This window comes from Neolamprologus multifasciatus, chromosome 6 (assembly GCF_963576455.1).
Source record: "Neolamprologus multifasciatus chromosome 6, fNeoMul1.2, whole genome shotgun sequence".
Lineage (NCBI taxonomy): Eukaryota > Metazoa > Chordata > Actinopteri > Cichliformes > Cichlidae > Neolamprologus > Neolamprologus multifasciatus.
In genome coordinates, this window is record NC_140444.1 from 22,929,065 (window position 1) to 22,939,973 (window position 10,909).

The following is a 10,909-nucleotide window of genomic DNA, read 5'->3' on the forward strand; positions in this document are numbered from 1 at the left end:
TAGTCCCGAATTTTGAACCTTTAATATATATATATATATATATATATATATATATATATATATATATATATATATATTTAACGAGGAACCTACAGTTTTCAGAAAAGTACTAATGAAATACTTGTATTTAGATTCCCATCGTGCCTATTCTTGCCTGCTGGTGTTCTAATTTAAACAGTCAGCTAAAAGCTAAAATAAACATTAGCTGCATCCATTACAATGTAGTAAAGACACTTATTTAATTCTAGAAAAACAGTGAGAAGATGAAGCCAGTGAACAGTTTTTACAGTTGTTCACTAAACGTCACTATGAGACCACCCTGCAGTAGGATATGTATGGTTGCACATTATATCATTTCACACTCCTTGAATTTGTCCCAGACCAACAAACTGCCAAAGCTTCTGCTTTCATGGAGATGTTACACTTGCTGATGATCAGTGAATGCATTGCATCAGGAGCACCTGGCTGCTACTTTACTCTCTTAATTTCTATGGAAGCAGTAAGAGTGCACTTAGGGTTTTTTTTTATTTACAGGGCTGCAGAGAGTCCTGTGACAACTTTCTTTTTCACATGGCTGTGGTGTCATTGAGCTCTCTCTGCTCAAACTTACATCCCAGTTTGCAAACCAGACTTTTAGAAATCATTGTTTTTTTTAATGCTCACATGAACTGTGGAGTAGCCTAATCAAGGCGAGACACTGTCCCTTTAAAAGGCCGCTGAGGCTCCATATCAGTCTTGTGTTTATTTTGCCATCTAGTGGGCAGGATGAACCACAGACATGACAGTACCAGACATTTAAATTATTGATGAAAATCTCATTAGTTCAGGTTTTCATTCTATTCTGGTCACTTTGAGGCTTTTGTCACCCACAAAACCAATTTCTGGATCAAACTATTCACAGTTATTTGCAGGGAGGAATTTAATGTGACAGAAGAGCTGGTGCAGGGATTACAGTCTCTGCATCAGTGTCAGGAAAACAAAGGAGATGATCATGGAGATAAGAAAGATCCTCAAAGGGCTCCTGGCAGCAGCCTCCCAACAACTACAGACATGTACATAAGCAGATGCTGAAAAGAGCCCCCTGAAGCTTAAAAGACACTACTCACCCAGCACACACACCGTTTGTCTCCCTCCCTTTGGGAAAGTGGCTGCAGAGCAGAACCACCAGACTGAGGGACTTCTTCCTGGAGGCTGTGACTCTGCTGGCCCAACCCAAAGGTAACAAACATGAGAAAACACCTGTGTCTTTGTGGTATCCACCACACACATTTAAAAAATGTTTTTATTTATACTGTGAATTTATCATCTATTCCTGATTTCGGTATATATTGCTATTGTGTGAGCCCGCTTTTGTTCCACTTAGAGCTGAGTGCAACATTTTGTTTCACTACTGTCATTGGTCCTCCAGTAACCAGTTCATGCAGCAGGTGGCGCGCTATAATACACTACAGAACGATATGTGTCCCATTTCCGGCTCTTCTTCTTCGCCGGTGCACTTTCCTGCAGAGGGAGGTGTCCTCCATGGTGTCATTGTAGGTCTTTCGAGGTTGAATATTAGTAAATAAGAGATGTCTGGGTACACACCAGACCAAAAGCTCCGTTTCGAGCAGATAACGAAACTCCGGAGGCAGTGGCTGAAGGACCAGGAGCTCAGTCCGAGGGAGCCCGTGGTACAAGCTAAACCGCCTGGCCCTGTCGCCAAATTCTGGGCTGGTTTTCTGGAGCCCAAGAGCCTGTGGAGGGTTTACGTGAGTTCTCGTACACAGCTGATCCGACGACCGCTAATAATGACATTTACAGCTGGAATCAAACCGAGCGGTTTATCTGCTACTAGTAGCGTTTCATTAAGGACAAGGGCCAGGGTAGCTGTTTACTGCTAACGTGGTTGACCGCGTTTACTTTGCAGGCTTCATGCCACACACACACAGACCGCATCTACTACAGCTTATATTGTGATGTTGTTCAATGTCAGTGACACAATCTAAGGTTTTCCTTGGATTATCTTTAGTTAGATACAAGAACTAAGCTGCCTCAACTAAGCAGAAAATGCACTAAAATGTATTTTTGGAGTGGATTCTTTGTTTCCTTGCCACAGAATAGCAACAACAAACAAACAAACAATAAATGCTCAAATTGTAATTTTTAAGCATGGTGTCAGTAAAATCTGTTGCTTCAACAATACCTAGTTTAGTTTAAAATATGCACTATAGTTTAATGCTGGGGAAAAATTATGGTTTGATTGACTCACCAATAAGTTTACAGACAACGTTTTAAAAGTGACAAATCCATACCTATGCTATTAAAAATGTTGTGTATTATGCATTGTTATGACCCTGACGAAGGCCATAAGACGTAGCGGAATAAAGCAGAATAAATCTGTGCATCCCTAGCTTTTAGAAAATGTTGATACAAGGGTAGTCACTGCAGAGAACTTTACACAGGAAAGAAAAGAAATGAAAGTCAAGCAAGACAGAATAAATGTGTGTGTGAATGAGAGGAAAGCAGGTGTAATGGTGAAGATGCTAGAAGTAAAGATGGTGAAGGTGAATGGGCAAGATAAGATCAGATTAAATTATAGAAACAACTCAGGTTAATCAGTTTGGAGAGGTTCAGATGGTTTGGGCGTGTGCAGAGTATGGCTTAGTGGATATACTGGAGATAGGATGTTGGGGGTGGAGCTGCGGTCTTCATAATCTGTAGAACACTTAAAATCTTTAGGCCCTTTATCTGAAACCGTATATCACATATTCAGCGTCTTTAGCAAGAGAACAAACTCAGTCCCTGTAAACATTATGATTCCGTATGTTCTTCTCTTTACTGATATTTGTTTGTGTCCTTGCAGACCTACAAAGCGTACAGAGGTGGAGTTTTCACATTAACACGGCTGCTGATACCCGCTTGGATTGTTCACTACTACGTGAAATACCATGTTGCTGTAAGTTTCCACATTTGATCATTTTTATTTATATCTAAGCCTTTAAATACTGACAGGAGATGGATGATAGAGCCATAATACGAAGTTCAAGGAGAAGATAGCTATTTTTTTTTTTAAATTGTATTTAATTTGTTTGGTAGTATGCAACCAAGGTAAGTTGCACAAAAAGAAGAAAGAGTTTTAAGTTACAGACATGCAGTATTAACTTATTCTTGGCCAAACTAGAGAACCCTGCACCTTGGATTTCGTTTGTAGATGGAGATCATCTGACTGATTCGATCAGAATGGGTAGCATATTAAAATTCCGTGTCATTGTTCCCTACAGCAAAGGCCGTATGGCATTGTGGAGTTGAAACCCAAGCTGTTCCCAGTAAGTGTGACCCATTTATTATTTATTACTTCCAACAGTTAACATTTTTTGTTTCTCACATAATACCCCATTTATTCTTCATATATTTGTATAAATGTAACTGAATGTTACCTTGTTTTACCATAACTAATACTTTTTTTGTTTTTGTGCTTAGGGTGACACGATCCTGGAGACGGGCGAAGTTGTTCCAGATCTCCCAGAGACCCATGGCCATCATTGAAGAGGAAATAGTTCAGCTTTTTCCTTGAGTTTCTCTTGTAAAAAATTCTGTATATGTGATTAAAATACTCAAAAGTTATGAGTGTGAGCTTGACTTAACAGAATAAATTAGTGATAGTGTTTTAGTAGAATTCCATCCATCCATTCGCTTCCGCTTATTATTTTCAGGGTTGCGGGGGGCGCTGGAGCCTATCCCAGCTGTCATAGGGCGAGAGGCGGGGTACACCCTGGAAAGGTCGCCAGTCTGTCGCAGGGCCAACACACAGGGACAGACAACCATTCGCACTCACATTCACTCGCACATTCACACCTAGTGGCAATTTGGATTATCCAATCAACCTATCCCCACAAGTTGAATGTCTTTGGACGGTTTTGGTAGAATTGTTTTTTTTAAAAATGTTTTAGTTAGAGATTTGTTCTCTTCTGTCAGGTGATGTGTAAGTTCATTAAAAAAAAAATTGGTAAGCTTTAGGGATGCTGTTGGCTGGGAAAGGGGAGCCTGAGGACTAATCTGTGTGATGTGTTCAAGCAGTACAACCTGGTATACTCCTTCAGCATTCAACAACAGACAGAAGCACCAAAAATGTAAAAAGTAATATCTTTTATGGAGGACAAAATCTGTTCATAGTAACTCTAACTACATTAGATCTTCACAAATCATTACAGTTTGTATCCTGATGGTAGTGGTCTCTACGGGGTTGATTACATACCCACAAGGGCAAGAGCAGTGACTAAATGGCTTGGGTATGAAAACTACTTAAATCACATGCTGTGGGCTTAAAAGTCACTTGATCTTAACACTTAACAACAATCCCATTTACAGTGCCAGTTGTAAAGAATTTATTTGAAAGGAGGTTGTGCAGTCAGTCGGTCAGAGTTGATTTTTGCAAAGATGGCCATGTGCAGATGAACACTTGAAAGATGCCTTTAAAAAAAACCTTGTGACCATGATAATGTGGAAAAGATGTCACCTGGGATTTTCAAATTTATACCAAAAACGTATTTACTAAAAACCTCGACCTCAACTTAAAGATCACATGTGAAGTTTTCTGAAAATCGTGTGAATGCAATAACTCAAGAAGAATAAGATACCTAGGATTTCTAAATTCACGCCATACGTGCATCTACTCCATAAGTGCATCTACTGCACTTATGCCATGAGTTTTAAAGAAAGTCATCCTTCTCCAAAATGTTTTGGCATAGCTTTGCTGACAGGCAAAGGGCACTAAGAATATAATTGTAAATCTGACGATAGCGCTTGATATTATTGTGAAGGGCGCTAATTTCCCCATTCCCCCCCCGCGAAACCTGAAAATTTAACTTTTATTGTGAAGGAAGTTAGCGGAAGTTGCTCATTGAATTCACGGTGTGTTATGGAAGAAAGAGGGGTTCGTAGTTCTGTCAACAGCCACTCCAGGACTGATGGCCATATAGAAATTAATGTGTTTCCACAATAAGGGAAGAAGTAATCAGGTGTCACCGCATTCGTGGCTGTCTGAAGGATTCAGAGGTAATTATTACTTAACTTTTCTCGAACGTCCCGAGTAGCCACAGAGTTCCAAGCTTTGTAACGTCCGTAGCTAGCCTGCTAACTTGAGCTAACCTGGTCAATGTGTGCTCAAACTACTGTTTATTGTTTTGCTAAGTCACGTTGGTGTTTATGTAACATTTCATATATCCCAGGGGCTTGTTACTATATATGTAACAGCTCTTAAAGACGATTTTTAAGTTATAGTTTCTAGATATTATTCAACTTCTCCAAAAGGAAACACAAGTGTTGTAGTTGCTAAGCTAACAAAATGATAAACAGAAACAAAGTGGAAAACGGTTATTAGGGTCATTCCAGTGTATAGATTTTATTCTGTGACATGTCTGTCGAGATTATCGATGGCCAAGAAAGACAATTTAAGGGCTGTACAATATGTCTTTTATCGCTCATGTAGCTCATAAATAGTTGTTCCGAATGGCTAACTGTAATAATATTACTGTTAACAATATCGCTCGCCATGTTATCCTCAAGCAAGCACCCATTCCTGTTGTTTGTAGTGTTTTTTAACCAATGTTTTAGTATAATATAATAACATGTAGCCCTACCAGTATATCAGTGCTCAGACATGAGCCTGTCACAGATGTGCCATTGTCATGTGTGTATATGTTGTATGATAGGCAACAAAATAAATATTACAGAACATAAAGCAGAAAAAGTTGTGTGGGTGGTGTTCTTACCTTAAGTCAAATTCATTAATAGACAAACAGTAACCTTATTGTGTACTCTTCCCCTCACGACCCCATAGGAGTATCTCGCCATAGCGAGATATTTATATTTATATTATTTATTACTGATGGTCATCAGGGAAAGACAAAGACTTTACATGCTTTTAACATTGCAGACCCCGCGACTTTTCATGCACCAGAGTTTGAATTGGAATAGTCCTCCAGAAATAGTGACACTATTTTCTGGAGAATTGATTGGTCAGTAGGAGGTGATCTCTGATCTTGCTCTGGAACTGGTTAGGTCTGCAGTATAAGTTACTATGGCAATGTCAGAAAATGTTATCAATGTATAATGTAAAGTGAGCCACTCAATAACATCTGTATAAGTCACAGTGGAATCAAGTGCATAAAAGTTACATTCTTGTCCTCTAACAGTGTTTATTATAAAGTCAAACTAGTAAAGTTTAGAGCTCCATGAATGCCTTTTTTGGGTAAATGTATTTAACTATTTTTCATTTTTCAACGTGTTTTTGTTATCATGGCAGATCATGTCAGCAGTCAAGCTCGCCCTGCAACTGAGCCAAAAAAATGGCAGAAAAAGGTCCTCCGAAACAAAATCTGCAGAGGTGTCACCCGACTCCAAGTGCCCCATCTGCTTGGACACATTCAGCAACATTTCCCGCCTTGACCGCTGCTTGCACAGGTTCTGCTTCCGCTGCATTCTCGAGTGGTCCAAGAACAAAGCAGAGTGTCCGCTGTGTAAACAGCAGTTTAATTCAATTTATCACAGTATAAAATCAGAGCAAGACTTCAAGACGTATGACCTGCAGCCAGTGGACAATGGCTCTTTTGGTTATTTTCAGGGAGTGCGGTTTAGATACCGCACAACTCTCACCGCAGCCCATCGACAGTTGAGAGGAAGGATGTCTCTGGCTCCTGACATTGGTATAATATCTGAAGGCCCAACAAATTCCTACCAACAGCGGCCAGACCGTTACATGCGGCGCATGATGATGAGGCTGGCAACCCAGAGGAGAGCTGCAAGGGAAGGCAGGGCGGTGGCCAGTGTCAGAGAGCAAGAAATGATCAACTTTAGACGGGAGCTGTACCGACGGGGGGTGAGGGTTCGAAATGTTCAGGATGGTGGCCGCTCCCGAGACACCTCAGCGGAGTTTTACAGAAGAAATCCAGCCTGCCTTCACAGACTGATCCCCTGGTTGAAAAGAGAGCTGAATGTGCTATATGGAACCCATGGCTCTTTGGGCAACATGGTTCAACACATCATCATGTCACACATTACACGATATAACATGGAAGACGGAGCTATTCAGGAAGAGCTCAGGCACTACCTCCACAGTCACGCAGAGCATTTTATGCACGAGTTCATCAGCTTCGCAAAGTCCCCCTTCAACATGGAGGCATATGATCAGCACGCTGTCTACGACTGTCCGGCGCCTTCCTCAAATGAAGACAGCAGCTCCAACTCATCAATAATCGCTATCTCAGAGGATGAAGACAACTCTACTGGGTTGAACAACCCAGATGACTCCACATCTGCTTTGAGCCTCTCGTTGTGGGATGATGAGACACCTGGGCCGTCGTATTCTACGACAGCAGAGCAGGGCAGGACAGAGCGTCTGTCAGTCTTGGACTCAGACTCTGACAGTAGTTTGGAAGAAGAGACACAAGAGTTTGGAACTTCACCACAGCAAATGAGTCCTCATAACCAAACAGACCTGACTCAGGGCAAACGCAATAATGAAGACTGTGTATCTTCTGATAGTGATGACTGTGTCGTTGTGGGTTTTGTTAAACCAACAGCAGATCGGACTCCTGAGGTGGTTCAGCTTTCCTCTGACTCTGAGTGGTCTGCTGACGATACTCAAGAAGTGCCTCTTCAGCCTCAACACATTCGATTCACCAGTAGCAGTCCTGCAACTTTACATAGCAGTGATCGCAGTGGGGCTGGACTATCAGAAAATGTAGACACAGATGATCGTCACCACTCAAGTTCAAAAGAAAGATCAAGCAAGACGTATAAGAAGTCAGACAGAAAAGGTCAGGGTAGAAGATTTGACAGCAAAGAGAGATCTAAGGAGAGGCACAAATCAAGGGACAGACACTATAGGAGGAGGAGGTCAAGGAGTAAAGAGCGGAGGCACTCTAGCAGAAGCCCGGTGATCTCCCACAGCAGTGTCAGCACTTATTCCACTGAAAAAAGTTATTCTTATTTAAATGGCAGAGACTACTCCAGGTGTGACAGATATAAAAGGGACAGTGATTACACCTACCAGTCATATAGCCATTACAGCCAAGAGAGAAACGATAGCGGGCTCCATTACACACAAAGGCACTCATACTATTACAGCAGCCGCAGATGCTCAGGTTTCCGCTCTCGCTCCAGTAGCGGCGACAAGGATTTGCGGAGACGGTACAGGAGGCACTCTCGATCCAGGACTTATTCCAGCAGCCGCTCCCCTTCTGCCAGAAGGAAATCTCATTATGACAAGCCTGGTGGGAAGAGGAAGTACAAAAGAAGACATTTAGAGGATCCCTCCAGTACCACAGCGTTTAACTCCTATGCAGATGGTGACTCCTCTGCATTAAGAAAACACAAGAAAAAAAGCAAAGAGAAGCACCGTAAAAAATCCAAAGAGAAGTCTAGAAAGACCAGCAGGAGTCTCAGTGTGGAGCTCCTCAATGAGGAAAAGGCACATGAGCGGGGCAGGCGTCACCATAAGAAAAAGAAGAAACACAAGAAGAAAAGCAAAATGCACAAGAGCAGCGAACACACAGAGAAGTGTTCACCCACTATCATTACCATTGATAGTGACAGCGATTCTTTTGCTAATGACAGTATCACTCAGGCCACTAATGCTAATAATGATGAGCCCGCAGACGATAGGACAGATGACACAGTAGACACTACCCCTGCAGATACACTGTTGTAATCCTATTTCAGATTTTTACCCTCAGCTGCTGCAACCTGCCACCATTTTTTTTTTAAATCACAACAGTGTTCAGTAGGGTGAAAGCACATGTCACATGTTTGCTACAGTGATATTACATTGGACACTGACAAACTGATGGTATGATGTATGCACAATGAGAAAGATGACCTTTTTAGACCTCCATGGCCTGACTTAAAACAATGCTTTTATATCTGCTATGTGCTACTTTATGTAAGACAAATGGAATAATATTGGAAGTGTCGTCTTTTTGTTGTTGTTGTTTTTTTTGTTTTTGTTTTGTAAGAGTCAGTTCTTACTCTGTTGTATTATGTGCTGAGGGTCTCTCAGGGTTAATGCTGATTACAATTTGTGCTGCCATCAGTCGGCTATAATCTGGAGACAAAAGAATATAATGTTTTGATTTCAAAATAACTTCATTTGTATTGAATTTTATTTCTAAATAAATTGTAAAGATTCCTTGTGTGTCAGAGAAAAAGAGCATAATTACCAGTCACAGTATTTCCCCCCTTTTTTATTGTATTACGTTACAGCTTCAAACTCAAGCAAACAGTATAAAACAAGGCAGATCCAAGATGTGAATGGAGAATGTACGTAAAAGTACATTAAATTTATAGAAAAAAATTGGTGGTGAAATGTTTGTAATGAATCTGAAAACATGCAGTAAACCACAGAAAATGATAACAATTAAAGCCTTTATGAAGGTACTTAAGGTATGTGTTAATTTAAAGGGTTGTAAAATAATAATGCAAAACAGAAATAAAATATTCAAACAAAAAAATCCCCATATTACATCTCAAGCTTCAAATGGAGTGGACTACAATATTCTGGTGAACTGAATTGTCCTACTATTTAATAGACGAGATCTCTGTTTGTTTGCCTGCAAACTCCTCCCACACAATCAAGAGTTCAACAATGAGAGCTGGCACACAGGTGCATCATTGTTCCCCTGAAGTTTCTTGTGTTTCTTTATCAGATGCTATGGCATCACTATGTTGCCATATGTAGTGACACTGTAACACTTCATAAATCATTTGATTTTGTGATAACATCTCATTTAGTTAATATTGAATATACTTGTTGATGACACTTTAGTTTATGCAGTCAAGCTTACTTTATATAGTGACTATACCGACTAATGTTGGATAAATACCATTCTAAAATCACAATTTTTCCAGGACACTATTTAATGCATTTCTGTCAGGTGCTTGTTATTCATGTTCATTTATATTTTTAGTTGTGTGAAAAGGAAAATTTCACAGGACTCTCCCATCATGGGAAATATTAAGCATACCCAATGAGTAATTTTTCTGTGTGACTTCATCATTTTGGCCCACTCTTTGTTCCTTGAGGTTTGCATGCATTCATTTATGCACTGGTGTCTGAGTGGTCTGCCACAGCGTTTCAGTCAGGTTGAGGTCTGGAATTTGCACACCTTGATTCTTTTCTTTTTCAGCTATTCTGTTGTAGATTTGCTACTGTTCTCTCTGGCTTGCTTCACAACAAAATTTCATCCAGGCTTTAAATGTTGGACAGATGGGGTCACATTTGCCTTGAGAATACTTTGGTAAACAGAGGAGTTCATGCTCAACTCAATGACTACAAGGCGGCGCCTTGAAGGCGCCCAGGTCCTGTGGCTGCAGAACAAGCCCAAATCATTACCCCCTACATCACCCCACTGACACTTGGTATGAGGTGTTTGTGCTCATATGCCATGTTTGTTTCACGACACAGGTCACTGTACATTATTATGGTCAGACATCTCCCCTTTGGTCTCATCTGTCCAAAGAACATTGTTTCAGAAGTTGTGTTTTTTAAAGTTGCAAACCTATGCTAAAAAACCTATGCTATGCTAAAAAGTTTGGTTTAGAGAGAAGAAGCTTTTTCTTGGTAACCCTTCCAAACAAACCATACTTGTTCATCCATTTTCTAATTTTACTCTTAATGAACTTTGTTGCTCAATTTTGCTCTACAAGGGCCTGATATTCACTTACAAGGACATTATACTGCTACTGTTCTATCGAAATTTTAAACTAATATCCTCATATGTGGCTCTCATTTTTCTTAGAAACAAAAATGAGGTAAAAAATCAAATCAAATCAGGTAATTCTTTGTTTTTACATTCACCAGGTCCCAGTATGCCCAAATATCAAAGAGAAATAAAAAAATGCATGCCATGGAAGGTCTTAGGAAGTTAAAATA

General features: G+C 40.4%; 2 protein-coding genes across 2 annotated transcripts; both read left to right on the forward strand.

The window, feature by feature from the left end:
- The first annotated feature begins 1,465 nt into the window (after positions 1-1,465).
- On the forward strand, positions 1,466-3,603 carry ndufb6 (NADH:ubiquinone oxidoreductase subunit B). Its single transcript, XM_085163022.1, has 4 exons — positions 1,466-1,748; positions 2,843-2,935; positions 3,261-3,305; positions 3,460-3,603. The coding sequence occupies exons 1-4, from the start codon at positions 1,569-1,571 to the stop codon at positions 3,523-3,525; spliced, it is 384 nt and encodes a 127-aa protein (XP_085019148.1). The 5' UTR covers positions 1,466-1,568; the 3' UTR covers positions 3,526-3,603.
- A 133-nt stretch (positions 3,604-3,736) lies between these two features.
- toporsa (topoisomerase I binding, arginine/serine-rich a) lies at positions 3,737-9,081 on the forward strand. The gene is made up of 2 exons (XM_085163017.1): positions 3,737-5,034; positions 6,284-9,081. The coding sequence occupies exon 2, from the start codon at positions 6,287-6,289 to the stop codon at positions 8,687-8,689; it is 2,403 nt and encodes an 800-aa protein (XP_085019143.1). The 5' UTR covers positions 3,737-5,034; positions 6,284-6,286; the 3' UTR covers positions 8,690-9,081.
- The last annotated feature ends 1,828 nt before the right edge of the window (positions 9,082-10,909 follow it).